At 39.4% G+C, this 17052-nt stretch overlaps 2 protein-coding genes across 5 annotated transcripts in view; both read right to left on the bottom strand.

Moving 5' to 3' along the window:
- The window catches only part of eps8l2 (EPS8 signaling adaptor L2), a 29236-nt gene extending 17778 nt beyond the window's left edge, over positions 1-11458 (bottom strand). For 2 of the 4 annotated variants that reach the window (XM_085461978.1, XM_085461981.1), the window contains exons 1-2: positions 5542-5783; positions 1423-1487 (exon numbers count right to left, since the gene is read on the bottom strand). In XM_085461978.1, the coding sequence (XP_085318104.1) occupies positions 1423-1487; positions 5542-5635 (159 nt within the window). In that variant the 5' untranslated portion in view covers positions 5636-5783. Of the gene's footprint in view, positions 1-1422; positions 1488-5541; positions 5785-6022; positions 6074-10992 lie in introns of those variants that run through there. The other 2 variants (XM_085461980.1, XM_085461979.1) reach the window with 2 other exon arrangements.
- Positions 11459-12353: 895 nt separating this feature from the next.
- Positions 12354-16371, bottom strand: LOC146704683 (transmembrane protein 80-like). The gene is made up of 6 exons (XM_085461982.1): positions 16321-16371; positions 16144-16160; positions 15965-16058; positions 15804-15896; positions 13438-13639; positions 12354-12732 (listed from the first exon to the last, which is right to left on the bottom strand). Exons 1-6 carry the CDS (start codon positions 16337-16339, stop codon positions 12720-12722), a joined length of 438 nt encoding a protein of 145 aa, XP_085318108.1. The 5' UTR covers positions 16340-16371; the 3' UTR covers positions 12354-12719.
- Between the last annotated feature and the right edge of the window lie 681 nt (positions 16372-17052).

The following is a 17052-nucleotide window of genomic DNA, read 5'->3' as shown; positions in this document are numbered from 1 at the left end:
TCAAGAAAGTGGTTAGTCATAATTTGCAATATACTTGATCTAATTTTCAAATATAAGGAAGGAAGCTTGTGACATTTGGGATATGCTTACTTTATGCTTAGACCCTATATCAGATTACAGCTTTAGGACTGAAATAGAAAGAAACAAATAGAAAATTCTGTCTCGAAGCAGCTCAAAAGTTTCCTAATTAACACATTATATGTTATTTTTAATCTCTCATCAAAAAAAGAAGCATGTGCCAAGTATGCGTTTCTTGGCTGGGAGTAGCAGGCTGTTCACAGTTGACCGATGACACAATGACACACAATGACAAAACTCCTGGAAGTGCGGGGGGCAGCCAAGAAACAGTCTGGCACCACAGTGTTTATTTTTTTACACTTTTTTATGATTAAGTATAGCATAACTTGTTAATTAGTTAACCAGGGGAGCCACCTCCCTGTCTTCAGTCTTTAAGCTAACCTGCGGTGACTCCATAGAGAACACAGAGCCACAATCAATCTACTTATCTAACTCTCAGCAAGAAAACAAATAAAAATGTTCCCTCATTCCTTTAACTGTACTCTCTTGCTATATAAATGCTTCATTTAACTGACTTTTGTGTAGCTGGGTGAGTTTCTGTTTATCTGATCAAAACTGAACTACTGCCACTAAGTGGCTGCTGGCACCAGGATTGTTATCTTGTGTATCATTACTCACCCATGCGTGATAATGAGGGAGGCATTTAGAAGATATCCTATTAATGTGGACACAGGACATAGTTCAGAAACATGCCTGACCCAAAGCACGTCTCGGACTCAGTCGTTCCAACATTAGCTCATTACTGCTGCAATCAAAGGCCCGACTGTTTTATTATAACAAAGTTCCAGTAAGTGAAATGTAATCAGAAGATGAACCTGTGTGTCAGCTTTTATCTCTGGGCAAAAGAACAATATGCCATAACCTTCATAGTGTCGTTATCTTGCTTTGCAAATGAGGTTACGTGACAAGCATTTTAAACCCATAAGTTAACAGCATTATATGAGATAATGTAAAAAAAATTTACAGATAAATGTCACAGTAACGCCCTGAATGATCAGGACACTGACTATTACATCTTCGTTGCATGGAATGTAAACACAGACATCTCCAGTAACATACTACTACATTATACCGTAGTCTAAAAAAGTTTTAAAAAATGCTATAAAGGCAGAGCAATGACAAAAAACACTGTGCATAAGAATACCGCGGTTTCATAAACACTTAAATTCATTTTACATTAATGACCTCTAAAATCCTTATGAGCGAAATAAGAAGTTAAAGTGTGTTAAAATAAGTGTAACACTGAATAAATGAATGAACACACACTGTGTGAGTCTACGCTTCTTTGCTTTAATTTTGAAATACAATGAGATATGAAAATCAATGAAATAATGATCATTTTACCTCAACGTGATACTGCGACGTCTCCTGCATGATAAAATTGGAGTTGGAGTATTTTTTCCTCTGCTCTGTTGATAAGAACAAAAAAATAAATTTACATTTCAGAAAGTAAAAACCTCCTCGGTGCTGCTTGCGATCCTGCTGTATATATGTACACCTATATAAACAACATTGACCTCAACTCCACAGGTCGAACCTTTTAGCGGAGTGAACAGCTGAAAGGACGCATTAAAGCTGAGAACAGCAGGAGGGCAATAAGGAAGTGACAAAGAATCGTAATGTATGCTCCTTTTACTTTTTCCATGAGGTCAACTGCTAATCCCAATGTTAACTACACTGTTCAGATATATTGCACGCTTTCTAAAATAAAGTTTTCATCCTTATGATTTTCGACTATATTTTAAGGTAAAGGAATAGATCTGCAGCTGCTCGCTGCCTGAGGGCAAGTAACACGAGATCAGAGCTATGTGAGAAATTCATAATTAAGTGTGAAATCAGAGGATACTTGAGTATTAATTCACTGTGCTCCATATTAAAATATTTTGGCCGAGCTGGGATTAAATCTTCGTCAGATCCAGCGCACCGTTCAGAGGCACAGATTTACTGGAGGGTCAAAGATCAGTGACAGCGTCACACTTCCTCATCTTTACCTTTCAGCTGGTTAAAAGCTGTAAAAATCAGACTGAAGTACAGTTTCCACACCTTAAAGTTCTGTAGTAGTGAGACGGCTGAAACGATTACCGCTACAACTGGAGAACTATTCCTGAAGGCTTAAACTTAAAGAAATAACAGCAAATTATAACTTAATAGCCTAAGACTTTTGCACACTGCTGCAATAGGAACAACTGCATTCAATACAGTAAGGAAAAAGGTCACGTTCAGGCTTGTTTTAAGACACGCTTGATAAGCCTTTACAAATACTTGAAACTAAATCTAAACCCACCATTAATGCTTCCTTATTCACAAAACAGTCAAATTCTACAGTGCAGACACTGTAGAATTACAGATTACAGATTAGGAAGCTCTAGGTTTCATCTACACATCTGGCCCATTTGTCACAAAAAATTTTTCATACATAAAAATAAGTTCCAAGCAAAAACTATTTGAGACAATAAGCTCAGTAAAGCTCAATAAACACGATGAGAGCTGCAGATTAGGGTGCGTTACACGTTTTGAGGAAAATGTAATGATAAAAACATAAATCACAGCAGCTTAAAAAAAACCAAAACAAAACCAAAAAACATTTAACCTTTTCAGTGATCCATATCAAATGTCCGATGCACAAAAACACTGAAACTCATGTCACCATTGTGTTAGCGTGATGCATGTTCTGCATGTGCTGCATGCACTGCGTGTGCTGTTGGCTCAAGGCTTTCTTTTTGAACAGGCTGATTACAAATGAGTGTGCCAGTGTGCTCATTGACCCATTTACCAGTTGAATAGTCTGCAGGTAACAATTACGGTTAAATGAGAGCATGGCTCAATCAACTCCATTGCTAGATATCAACTCGCTCTGTGTCCCCAGTCCCCTACCCAACAAAATCAACACGCTTATGTCACGCAGATTTTCTATTCGTACAGACATAGTTCTGTTCATGTGCTTTACAGCAACACAAAGCCACTCTGTTTGCCTAGCACTTACCAAAATGTGCAATAATGCTTTAAATGACATTCTAATATTCGATATTCCAATTCATTGTGGTAATGAACATGCTTCTTAGAGTCCTACATGTTTGCCTGTGATGAAACAAGACCTCTAAAGGGGACAATTTTAGAGCCAGCGCAACCGCTGCCCAAACAATGCAAGCATTTCTCTTTCCTCTTCCAGCCATTTCCTCTCTGCTTGGCTCCTCACAGGTGAAACACAAGCGTCGGGTGTCGATCTGAAAGACGAGCTCCCCCCATGTCTTATTAATGACTGACATTTATGCCAGTCAATTCACAGTGCCACGGCAGCTTACAATAACAGCCACTTAGCAGGCAGATGGGCAAATCCTCAGAGGTCTGAAGAGTCAATGACCAGTGACAAACATGGCTCCCTGGCAGATTATCAAACCAATACATGACCCAGGTCAATCGGACAATCCTATACTGGGAAACTATTAAACATATTTAATGGGATTCAATCCAAAACCAACAAAACTGGTGATTATCTGAGTAGCAGACAAAGAATTTTGAATCAGTTTGACTAATAATGAAAAATTGCATCATCACAATTATATATCTAGTCAATCACCAACACCTTGATGGCAAAACTTTGTGATTTCTTTCTAACTGTGCCACCGCCCTTTAGATACGGAAGTTTCCGGCTGCGTCAACAAAGACTTGACCATATGTTGCTAGCAAGGACCACATCAACACCTCTCACAGCCTGACACCACTAACCAAAAGAAGAGACACTAAATGCAGTGGATCAATCGCAGAGATTCAACTGAATTACAAAACAACACAGACATTCAAGAAAAGCAACAGAGCAGGAAAACATCAATTCGAACCTGTTGATTTAGTCCCACCCAAGAAAAAGTTTACCTGTGATCCTCAACCCAAAACTTCCCGAGAAACTTATTATAGCTGCCAGGTGATTTTCAAGTCCGCAGATGATGAGTCCTAAGTGGCGTCTTTCTGCTTTACCCCAAAGCTGCTGCTGCTGCTGATAACAGATCAAGTGGGAGGACCTGTGCATCATTTGCATTCGTTTTTCTGCTGGACTGCACTGTGTGAATGGTAGGGTGGTTTGCATATGGGAGATTGTTATAATTTAACTAATGTACGTGTGTTTATTCAGCATAGTGTGAACAACCATCCTACACTGACCTACCAAATATCTAGCACTGTCATGGTTGGTGTTCAGTATTTTCCACTGTTGCCTCTTGGGGTTAAAAAGGATGGGCACGTGGCTGTCACCCTGCAGTGAGACGGTAGTGGTGACCATCTGCCAAACAACACAAGCTCATCACACGTACGGTGGGATACTTCACAAAGATTGCTAGAGTGGGAGTTTCCTGTGGATATTTGGATGATTTACGGCTCCGATATGTCACACAGACAACGAGGTGCACAGTCAGAAGTTTTGGGAACATCTTGCATCCCTACAATAGCGTCATCTGCCATTTCAGGCGATTCTAAATTTGGCCATGCAGGAAAGTGGGTTGTTCTGCTGTAGCTCGGCGTAGGTTTCTATCTGTGCCTACTATGTTGTGAAATAGTTCTTTATGTTGACAGTGTGGAAGGAGGTGTTGGCAGGAACCAGTGAGCTAATGTCTGAGGCAACGAGGGGAGGACCGGAGGCCTGAGTCCGCCTTTTCCTTTTCACTTTTCAATGTGCCCTTTATTCACCTGCAAGACATGGCCACCTCACCCTGTTCCAACCACATGTTAAAAACTGCCACACCCTGCAGTGTAAGCGAATTTCAGTGACACACACCCTAAGACAAGCATGCAACAGCTAAAATAAAAAGTCACTTCATGCCAGTACTGGATTACTGAGTTTAATAGCACTTACTACCGATTGGTAATGCAGCCCAACAATGCAAATGGGACACTAAAATAACAAGCATATCCCTGAATTCAAAGAATGTGACTAAGTGCAGATACACACACACTGGCATACATACAGTCCAGTGAGGACTACACCTGCGGCAACATGCCACAGAGTGAGTTTCCGGACACAGTCATTTGCAAAGCAAATGGAAAATTGTTGTGATTTGTGTCAGTAACAGGGCTAATCCACACAGATTGACTAGGAACAGTTTGGAAAGGTATCTAATTAAGAAAATACAGCTAAAGCTGTAAATCCTTAAAAATTGGTCACAAATCTATAGTTTCATTTTTAAGTAAACCAAGCAATGTGAAAAAAAAGTATAGAGCATTTGGGATCTATTTTCAGTAACAGATTCTTGCAAGAAAGTAAGCAAATTCTCAATACTAAACATCTAATTCCCCGACACGTAAGAGTATCCAAACTCTTCAATGACAAGCTGTAAACTGTAGCTAGCCTGCTGTGAGTCATGCCACAGAAATAAGGGCATGTCGCAACAAAGTTCTGGAAACAAGCGAACAACAAAATGATCTTTCAGGAACAAACAGCGCAACACCTCAACCTACTTCCATGAAGCCACTTACCATAGAGGGCCTTGGCGCTGAGCTTGCTGTCCGATCTGGCCACTCCACTGAAATGACAAGAAGAGGGTACAGGGTTACGCAGCATGCCCTTCATCTTCTGACCCGCACCTCACGATAGTTAAGTGTCACAAACCCTTTTGCATGCACAGAAAAAAATACGAGCTATATACAGAGAGGAGACTGGCCAGCACTGGATGAGATTAGCCTGAGATTCTGAGCATATGGATCAGGGAGAGGGAGAGTGGAAGAGGGAGGGGGGGGGGGGGGGTGTAGGGCACAGGGGAAGGCTGGAGCCAGAGACCCAGGCAAAACAAACAATTTTCAACAGAGCGGCTCTGTACCCAAAGTCCCTGACCCACACCACCTTCCACACACTGGGTTAGTGATTTTCTCTTGCCTGTGTGAGAGTAACCCAGCAGCATTAGCTAACACACTGAAAGGTAAACATCCAGAGGGGAAGCAGCAGGAATGTGACACTCACTTGGCTTGCTTCAGCGGAGATCCCTGGTGATTCATGATTTAAGGCATCTACCTGAATGAAGAAAATGACAGACAGAGTGAGAGAAGAGAAGGAGGAGAAGGGAAAATATTTTACCCTACAATAGCGTCGAATTTCCCAGAGGAACCCACCCGAGGGATTAATAAAGTTCTATCTTATCTTAATAAGCATGTGTCATGTCTTAAAAACAGCTCAGACATTTTTCCAAGCAGAGATTCCTCGCACTCCACTTTGAGCTCATTTATAATCCAAAGGGTAAAGGCTCATAAATCGATATAACTACATTATCAAGGTTGCAGATCCAGTATGCAAAGCGTACTCTGCTGCACACTCTGTTTTTTCACTGTAGAGAGCCAGGTGTTTGGCCTGTACTGCTAAGAGTCTGGGGGCTGATCTGGGACAATGGCAGGCAGCAGGCTGACGTACTCTGTGTAATTAGATCCAACATGTTGAAGACTATATCTGCATAGCTGCAATTAATTAACTCGGTTGGTTTTTACATCCACATTGATAATTGTCAGAGTCCCGAAGGACGCAGCGTGTAACAGAGCACTGCATCTAAATCTGAGAGATCAGTGGGAGCAGAAAACGAGCGAAAACAACTGTCACACACCTTTCAGCCTGGAGACTTTAACCTGTCTATCAAGCCATTCACAACAAGGTTATATAATGTGAGCCACAACAAACACTGTGATTGAACCAGTGACTGTACAGGTGACTTTTTTTTATAGTCACTGGCATGAACACGTTATCACACTAGAGATTTTGCAAGGACTTATAAGGATTTCAGCTACATTGCAGACCATAAATAGATTAAACCTAAATGCCATTACAGTAATTTTTTTTATCAATGCATGAACCACTAATAACCGTGAGTTGAACGCAACACTGAATTCTCAGCTGGAGTGACTTTTAGACTCCAAATATCACTTTAAGCAGCCAGTTCAGTTTGTATCCTCAAACAGGGATGAGCGTTTAGAAGGAATTTCAACTTTTCTACAACGACACAAACTGTGGGAAACTGACACTGAGATACTCGGAGGCATTGGGCGTGCTTCCCACAACAGGTATAAACATTCCAGTATCTTTCTTTTTTAAACAAACTGTTCTGACATTTCCTCGTGTCATGCCTTACCTCCTTCCTGAAGTCAAAACTGTTATGTCGTCCTAACAAGCACTACTCTACGCTACTTATCTACAACAGTTACATGTGTACGGGTGCGGTCTGAAAAGCTTATCTCGTTGGCCGATCATAAACTTAATCTTATTTACGGATAATCTCTTCAGATCTTTTGAAACAAAGAGGGGGCAATTCATAAAAGCAGTTTAGCCAACCACAGTCATACTTATTATAAGTTAAAATATGGTTATGTCCACGATGGGGCCACCTCCTCGCTGAAGATTACCACAACAAAGAGTCACATGAGCAAAGGGAAAAAAAGAAAAGAAAAGGCTATATTTACTTTAGTAAGCCTGCCCAAAAGATAGACTTCCTCTTTCCACCCTTATCACTCTGGCCATCCTCCGTCAGTGCTATTGTTCACGGTTCTGGCCTGTTGCCAGGTTTCAGGATGGAGGTAAAGCCAAAGCAGTACACGTAGGGTGTCAAGTGCTGTGAACTTGATGGCAAGAGGCCACCTGCTCACCTCCGCTTACTGACATTTATTGTGTGTATTGCTAAATAATGACAACCCTTTACTCAGAGGAAATTACACTGAATGACAGCAACAATTACGTACTAAACAAGGAGCCCTCTGAGAGCAAAAACCTCCACCCAGGCAGATCACTCACTGAGCAGTATTTAACTTTAAGGAAATAGTAATGCATTTTACATTTGATTATTAATTTGGTTCTTTTAAACATACATTTCTATATACATCAATAAAAACAAGTGCCAAGTGCAGAATTTTGTTTTTTGCCTCACTGGAACTTATTTTAACACGCTCATTATTTTTGCGGCTAAGTACATTTCTTAGTCAATTTAGTAATAAATAGCAAGTTAAGAAAATTGAATAAAAAAAAATCTAATAATTCAGGAACATTGTACATGTATTCAAGCTGCTATGTATTGAATCAGTCATAACCTGTTACTGTAATGTACATAGCAAAGCCAAAATAAAACAAATGTTGACAATACAAACAAAAGCAGTAGAATTTCAAGTAGTTTTACATGACGTGTAAGGTGATACTTAGAAGCTCCTTATATCATTGTTGACCTTCAGAGGTCAGAGGTTAAATGTGAAGTTATATTTTAAATCTTCATACCCTACTTTGACAACACAATAAGAATAAATGTTTCTAAGGCTTTTTGCCAATTTTCAACCAACAAATCATTATGTTGACCTCAAAGACCTTGGTGGATCTCAGCCAAAACATAATGGATTGCTAACATGAGCCCACTCTACACCTCTACAAAGTTTTATTAAAATTCATTCAAAACATTTCAGGCTATTATGTTTACAGACAAAATGGCACGCACGCATGCAAATACAACCACAAACATAACCCCCTTGGCCGGGTTAATAAGAAGCAGAGGATGCTCGTGTTTTTTCTTTTAAATCTACTAATTTAAGAAGAAAAAAAAAGAACAACAATATCAGGCTGGTTAAATTTCATATTTGAGAGAATTAGGTCCGATATCGAATTGCTTTCTTTGACAAAAAGTTATCTGAGTGTGAGTCCCGACTCAGCAAAGCTCTGCCTTATAGTACAGTCTCATATTTTAGATTTGTGGTATAATTGTTTTTGGATTGAAAACTGTCTGTCAGCATGCTAACAAATACAAACCCACAAACTCACATAAAGGTTTAACACTGAAGGTTAATTCAAATCTATGTGCGTGCATATTTCAAAGTGGATTTTCTCCAGGAACGTGCATAATTATGAAAACCTCAATATTTCTTTGCTCATAGTACGCCACATACGGTTTGGACTAAATAAACAAAGGTTTCTTTAGTGCAGGATTTGCAGAAAAGGCAGTAGCTACAATAAAATACAGAAACGTTCTACAAGAGGCTATTTCAGTTGCAGTAGGCAGAAATTTAAAAAGACAAAGTAAAGGTCTGCTGGCCTTCACTCTCTGTTCTAAGCCTGGCATATCCACGCGCATGAAATCTCTCGGGGTTCTCACACCCCAGGAGACTGCAGCTCCTTAAGTTACTTTAAACGACAGCTCTAAAACAAACAACATATAAAAAGCATTCCAGCTCCAAGCAACACTGCAAACGCCCCACAACACACCTGAAGAGTCACAGCCTCATTACTGTGACATAATCAGCACATGCTCATTAGCTGCCTCTTGTATAAGGAACACTTGTTTTGAAGACTGATGTCAAATGAGTCCGACTACAACAGATGTGCTTATTTTAAAAACATCAACGCTACAAAGTTAGAAAACCTTATATAGTAAGTGCTGCATCAATGATCTCTTATAAGTGCCATTACATTGACCCATGGTCTTGAAAAACAATCTCATTAGTGATAACAGTTCCTTGCTTTTTTGTAACTCGCTCACACTGTTATGATAGCTGGAAGTAACTTTTATAAAGACTGTGACTCTCATATTAGTAGCTATTACTTCTCTTTTGGTGATTAATGTGCAGCATATTAGGAGGTTACTCCTACACCCATTAATCTGGAATTAAACCATGATCCTTTGACAATCGAGTTAAATGCTGCAATTAAAACGGTTGGTGAAATCAGATGTAAACTAGGGCAGCGACGTGTACTTTTCTGCTCTGTTGCAAGCAAAGCAAATACATGCACGCTCAAAAACATGAAGTGATAGCTTTGTGCAAAATGCATCTAAAATATATCAAATCAAAGTGTTGTTAATTCAAATAATTCTTCATTGAGGAAAATGTGCTTGGTATAAACTGGATGTGTGCTAATTGAGCAAATTTCATTTGACCAGACTCCATTAAATGTAACACTTTACAATGTACTGTGTGAAATTACATAGGAAAATCTACATGTAATCAAATTACTTTTGATAATGCACATGCAGTACCTGATGCACTGCAAGAGTGTCAGTTATACTTCATCAGTAACAAACTTAACAAAATGTGATAACAAATTAGCTACGAGTCTTTGTCTAATAACACATTTTAATTAAAAATGCTTAGAGGTAGTGTGTGTGTGTGTGTGTGTGTGTGTGTGTGTGTGTGTGTGTGTGTGTGTGTGTGTGTGTGTGTGTTTCAAAAAAAAACAAAACATTGACTACTACTATCTGAAGCTTATTCCTGAATTTTAATGTTTTTTAACTTATAAAGTATTTGCACACTTGCAGGTTAATATCTAGTTTTTATATCTAAATAATGAATGTTCTGTATTAGTCAGGTGATATAGATCTCAGCTGGATACAGTGGCTTTATGTGAGATTATAGACTACACTATATAATATTAAAAAATAAATCGTGTATATTATAAGCTCATTCATTAACATGTAGTCTATGCTACCAGACCACCACCATTTGTTTTCTCTGCAAAAAAATTGAAACTTTTTATTATATATATATTTTAAAACCTCAACACACCACGTCTAAAACAACAGCAAACATGACTTTTGACCACACAGGAACCAATTACTTGTTTATTATACTGCCATCTGCTTTCTTCCATGCCAGTAACTGACTGCTTCCATGAAGCCTGGTGGTTCCCATCCATTCGGTTCACATCGGTGTACACAAGGTTACACGGAGTTTATAAATGAATACGTTTAACTAATCACGCAGCGTTATTATATAAACTTAGACAAGACAAACTTAAAGGGCAAAGTTAAACTTTTACTGGCGCACAAGATCGTATGACACGACTGAAAAGCTCCAGTGTAGTCAATTTGCGATTTATGAAGCAAATACTTATTTATTTATTCGTTTTAATGTAAATTTAATGTAATGGCTTTAGACACAAACAGTTGACTAGCATATCTGTTACCCATCATTGAAACTTACTGTGAAAATTTCCGGATTGGATGCGAAAGGTGACAAACGTGGATGAAACAGCGCCTTAAACATCAGCCAGCCATCCCAACCTGCAGCTAGAAAACTAAAAGAAAACCCTCCGCTGCAAATCTCGCACTATCTCTAATCTCAGTAAACCCGCTGGACTCCAAAACTGCACACCTGTAGCACAAGAAGCTTCCAGTCGGTTCTCAGAAACTGCGCCGTTGAGAAGGTGACTCTGCAGGTAACTTTAGAGGGGCGGAGCTCCTTGGACACCTTGTTTGGAAGGTGGGTCGGTCCTTGTGTTTTTCTCAGAATCTGTCAGGATGGTGACAGTTTTGAAATATGCTGGTGGTGTAACTCCAGTCATTCGCTAAAAAAAAATGTCGCCAGTCACTATTCTTTACAATATAAGTTAATGCAAATCATGTAATCGTTCGGCGCCAAACGGGAGGAGGGGGTAGTCCTTCCTTATTCTCCCGCAGTTTGATTTTAAGGGATTTAAGTGGTTAAAGGAGTAATTGTGCAAACAGTTCTTTAAAAAATGTTACTTATTCCGGTTTACCGTGGGGAAACCTTGCGCAACGGCTGGAAGCATTGTTTCAAAATATAAGCGACACGTGGGATCTCACATGAGATGTCGTGGGTGACATTCTACCAATGACAGGGCAAAATAAACCGTCAACTTTACATGCATTGATTGAAACGCATTTTCCAATAAAGCTCTTCTCAGGTGGAAGCTTTTAAATTCTGCAGGTTTGTCGTTGTGCAGCAGCACAGTGACTGGTGTAAACTAGTCGAATTCGGTGGGGGGACTGAAAGAGGAGCAACAGCGTGGAACACTGCCCAGGTTTCAGTGTCACCAGCTGGTAAGAATGACCACTCTTTGTATATTGTGCTGTCCTTGCAAAGAAAACCACTAAGATAATGCAGTTCTCAGAGAGGCCTTATTTTTTGTTGACCCCCCTGAATCACCTTAGAATTCACAGCACAAAAGTCTTTGTATAAACGTTGCTGCTGACATCCAGCCAGTGTTTGTGCGTGCTTGTTGCTCAAGGACGGGCACTCTGAAATGTGGAATGTTTTGAAAGTGGTTACTCTGGAAACATTGTCCCTGTGTTTGATCATTAACTTCATCTGTTTGAAGAAAGGAGAGTCGGAAATGCCTCAAAGAACAACACTGACAAACTGCTCTGAGTGCCTGATCTGACATCTGATATGCTCAGCTGAAGTCTAAGAAGCTGGCATGCAGAATTCATATTTGATATGTGATATTTTCAGGTCACTTCAGGCTCTGTTGGCACTTAGAAATGTGATTTGTACATATGTGTGACCACGCTCCAGTTGACTTATTAAAACATCCCACAAAAAACCCCTATATTATTTATTTCAAAAATATTTTCCAAGGAAAATCATCTGGGAAGACTCAAACCTTTATCAACGCAAGTCTGCCCTCTACTGTACAAAACAGGAACACACATAAAAAAAACATTTAATATGAAAAAAAATCCCTGAGAACCTCTCAGCACAGATTAACTCATATTTTTCTATCCCTGCATTTTAACTTATATTACTTTTATAATAGGCACAACAGTCCAAATAAGTATTTACAACACAATCCAAGTGATGCTGTTAATTTGTGGTTTTCTTCTTGCAAAAAGAAATCACAGTAGACACACTGTGAGATAAGATGTAAAAAAAACAACAACAACAACATGACTTCTTCATGGGCTTCTTCATGAGTGGACCCTGAAAAACAAAAACAAAAACAAAAAAAAACATATAAAAATAAGCTGTATCATTGCACATTCATTATACGCACAACCCACTCATGAAACGAGCTGCCCAACAGGAGGATTGTTAGTTTACATGGTTTTTCACACAAACTAAACCCCTCTCACACAGATTTATTCACTGATCTCCTCCTCATGCACACAATAGAGATTCCGATCAGAATAAGACAGGGAATTATCGTCGTTGCATCTGTCCTGGGAGGAAAATTTGAGGATGTGATGACATTGCACAAGGTATACAGTATCACATGAAAGAATGCTGCCATTATCAATAATTCAGACATGTCCTAAAGGGAACCGGGGCTTATTTGTTTCATAAACAATAGCATGAACACAAAGAAAGCGCGTCAATGTGGGGGCTTTCAAAACATACGTATGAGATGCTAATGATGTCGACAAATCAACTCAATCAAAATAAATGGAGCCTAAAATGTAGGCCAGCCTCCTGTGGGAATAATGAAGTGTTTTATCTGTGCTTGACACCAGATATTGTAATTTACCAACCTATCTGTCAATTATGCTGACTTGATAAAAAAAGGGGGAGGCATAGTAGGGGTAATACAATAAAAGCCTCTTCGCCTGTCATGAATGAAGCCGTTGAGCTTGAATATAAAAGCTTTGGTTTAGTTTTGAGAAGTGAAATCATGAAAGTGAAACAAACCTGGCAAATCTGGTTAAAGTGCTGAAAGCCAAGACTCCGTCTAAACCATAGAGACTGAGTGAGACGCTGCTGATGATTACATCCGCCCTCATCACGTAGCTCTGCCACACTAGGAAGTAGACCGTCAGCAGGATGGTTGCCCCCGTCAAAAGGAGGTTGCCAAAAACATAGGTCTCGCTCTCTGTCAGGTTGCCCTTCACACCTGTAGACTCAGAGAAAAGCAATGTGTATAGACTGTCTTTGAGTTTACTGATGAATGTGTCCATTTGAAGCAGTCACATTCGTCCTTGACTACGCTCAGGCCGCACAGTGCCACAGTGGTTAGAATAGAATAGAATAGAATAGAATAGAATTCAACATAGCACTGTTGCTTCACAGAAAAAAGGTTATGGGTTCAAAAACACCAGTCAGCTCTCTGTGCTAGCCTCTTCCTCTTTGCATAACTGGTTAAGAAATTGGCTTCATGGATTGAGTATGTTTGAATTATAAGTGCATGTATTTAGTGAGAACAATGTTTACAATATTATCACATGATATGAAAACGCTATTATTTTGTTTTTAGATATCAGTATCATCACATTCAATTTACTAACATTTCTCAAAGCATATCAATAGTCATTCTGTCAATATGTATTTTCACAACCCAAGCCCTCATTTTTCACATATTTCAGTGTTTGCAAAAACTTTCAAAACCCTCTTAAGGTACAATTTGTGTCCTCCTTGCTAACTAGTAAGTGAGGATTAATAATGTGAAGGACTCTCCTCTAACCTTAGCTGGATAAGCAACCATAAAACAACAAATTAATGATTATTACTTTTTTTGTTTTACTTTTATTACCTGGTTAAAAATATAATAAAATGATATATCCTCTCCTCTTTACTCACTTAAGTGATTCAGGATCTGTTACCAGGCAGATATTTGTAATTGTTAATGTTTAAACTGCATCACATTGGCTGATGTCAGCACTTTTCAGCTTAAGATAAAAAATCCAAGCGATGATAAGAGGATTATGAAGGAAACAAACTGAGTGTAAGGGGACTACTGGAGAGTCAAAAGCACTGCATGTGGTGGTCACTTTATTAGGTACACCAAATATCCCAACTTGACATTTATGGCATTGTTTGTTGTCATTGCTGGAAGCAGCCATTAGAAGATGGGCACAGTGTAGTCATAAAGGATCAGATGCGGTGTTTAAATGATATTCAGTTGATACTAAAGACCTTGAAGTGGAGTCCAGAGGACATTCTGTATATACAACAACCAGCAGCCTGAACCCCACTGATACAAGGATGGATGCATGTTTTCATGTTGTTTACACCAAATTCTGATCATACTATCTGAATGTCGCAGCTGAATTCAAGAACCACACCTGGCAACATTTTTTCAATTTTCTGTTGTCCAGTTTTAGTGAGCCAGTGTTGTAGCCTCAGTTTCCTGTTCTCACTTGACAGGAGCGGCACCTGATGCTGTCCTCTGCTGCTGTAGCCCCTCTGTTTTTAGGTTCAATGTGTTGTGAGATGCTCTTCTGCATGCCTTGGCTGTAACGAGTGGTGAAATCCAAGCAGTCCTCTGACCTCTGGGATCAACAAGACATTTTCTCCCAGAGAACTGCTGCTCACTCAATACTTTCTCTGTTTTGGACCACTCTCTGTAAGGTACAACTGGTGCTACTGCTGCATATGGTAAATGGACTGGTTTATAAATAGTGCCTTTCTACTCTCAAAGAACCCTCAAAGCACTTTATTTACCCATTCATATGCTGAAGCGCTTTCTATCTAATGACATATATGTACCTTTACCTCCTGACCTACAGCACACCAGCAGCCAATAAACAATCTTTGCAGTGAAGAGATGTTGCAAAGACCTAATTAATAAGCCATAAATAAAAATCTGACATAATTTTAAACGGATTTTTTTGCAATTTCCTGTTAACTAAGACCTTTGTAATAAAAAGTTACCTTATTTAGCCTTTTATAAAATCAGATTTGAAATTCTTTGAATCCAGGATCTTGTGATAATAAACCAAATCTGGTTAATCTGGTTTATCATGAGTGCGTGTAAGCGGTCGCACATGTTTTTTTTCCTTCTTGTTTACATGTTGTGCTAAAATGTAAATAGAAACTTGGAACACAAATATTTACATGTATTAAGTATATGTATCACACTTCACAGTTTAGACCTACAAATTGGATGGGTAAGATAGTTACGGGTAAGGAGTATTAAAGTAAATGTGAATTTGTGCAGGGTCCAGCATGTTTTCTATCAACCTTGCCAGCTTCAAGAAGCTGTATTAAACGTATAATAAGTAGGGCATGATAACAGCATGCTTGAAATGGTGCAACTGGCTTTTTGATCGCTTTCTTACCAATGTAGAAATGGAGAAACTCCAGAGCAGCCAGCAGGAAGAGCAGAAAGATGTCACACACCAGAGCATCGGAAGGATAAGACAGCACCAAGCCTGAGAGCAGCAGACACGGTTAGGTACATCGGAGTCTTTGGAAAAGTCGCGTGAGAGACATCACTCACTCTTTTTGATGATTAACCCGAGAGTGAAGAGGAAGTAGAAGACAAAATAGGCGGCTGTCACATGGAGCAGCAGCTGCAGAGTCACAGACGACAGCTGGGTGCAAAGTTAAGCATCACTCGTTATCAGATACTTTTCTGACTGTGGCGTGCACGTTTTAATAATAAAAAGAGAAGGATACGACACCCGCCGGCCTCCCTGCAGACACAGACACACCGAATTAGACTCGGCACAGTGGACCAAAACAGGAAGAACACCGCTGTGAAGTTTTTGTGCGTTAAATTAATACAATTTAAACGTTGTGATACGTTTACTGCTAAGGTTTGTGTTTAGCAACCATAGCAACGCGTCCACCTACCTGGTCTGGGCAGCGCCATTTTGATTTTTTTACTCTCTTTAAACTACAAACGTTAACGTCGCCGCCTGCTGGTGGGAAGATAAAACTACACTTTGGGCCTGGCCAGAAAAAAAAACCCTTTATAGCTAACATATAAAATGGAAAATAAATAAAGTAAGTAAAGCAAAGTCATCTTTATCGCTGGACTGGACCCTTTTAGATCACAGGTGTTGGCTTTCAGATTAAAGCCTATGTTTGATACCACTGGTATAAACTGTATTGCTTTTTGTTTTATTGGCCCTGGTAATTTCGCTTTTTTACTGATTAATTGCTGAAACACTAACATCTACTGCATTTAACGATAGATTTAGCGATCTTAGATAGAAAAACATGTTTTTGTATGGTTTAGATATAATAAACTACTCATCAAAAAGACATGCTGAAAGGGATAGCAGGGATAGCAGAGTAGGTAGAGTTGTTGCCCCATGATCGGAAGGTCAGGGGTTCAACTTCACTGAACGGCTAACTTGAGGTACCCCTGAGCAAGGTACTGTTCACCCACTGCTTCACTGGGTGAATGGGTTAAATGCAGAGGAGTAATTTCCCTATGGGGACTAACACCTACACATTTTGTAAGAAAAACAACAGAACCATACATTCATCTATACCTTAAATAAAACACATACGTGTTTAATGAATGTGTGGATTTGACTTGGCCTCCAAACACTCCAGATCCCAATCCAAGGCTCATTC

Source organism: Copadichromis virginalis, linkage group LG7 (genome assembly GCF_057382275.1).
Source record: "Copadichromis virginalis isolate Kocher_CV1m ecotype Utaka linkage group LG7, C_Virginalis_male_GT1.1, whole genome shotgun sequence".
Classification (NCBI taxonomy): Eukaryota; Metazoa; Chordata; class Actinopteri; order Cichliformes; family Cichlidae; genus Copadichromis; species Copadichromis virginalis.
Note: the sequence above shows the minus strand (reverse complement) of the source record. Positions and strands in the feature narration are given on the sequence as shown.

Coding starts and splice junctions, on each gene's coding strand:
- LOC146704683 (XM_085461982.1), bottom strand. Junction 15,897..15,964: donor CGGGTTAATCATCAAAAAGA/GTGAGTGATGTC, acceptor TGCTGCTCTCAG/GCTTGGTGCTGTCTTATCCT. Junction 13,640..15,803: donor GTTTCTCCATTTCTACATTG/GTAAGAAAGCGA, acceptor CTGAGTCTACAG/GTGTGAAGGGCAACCTGACA.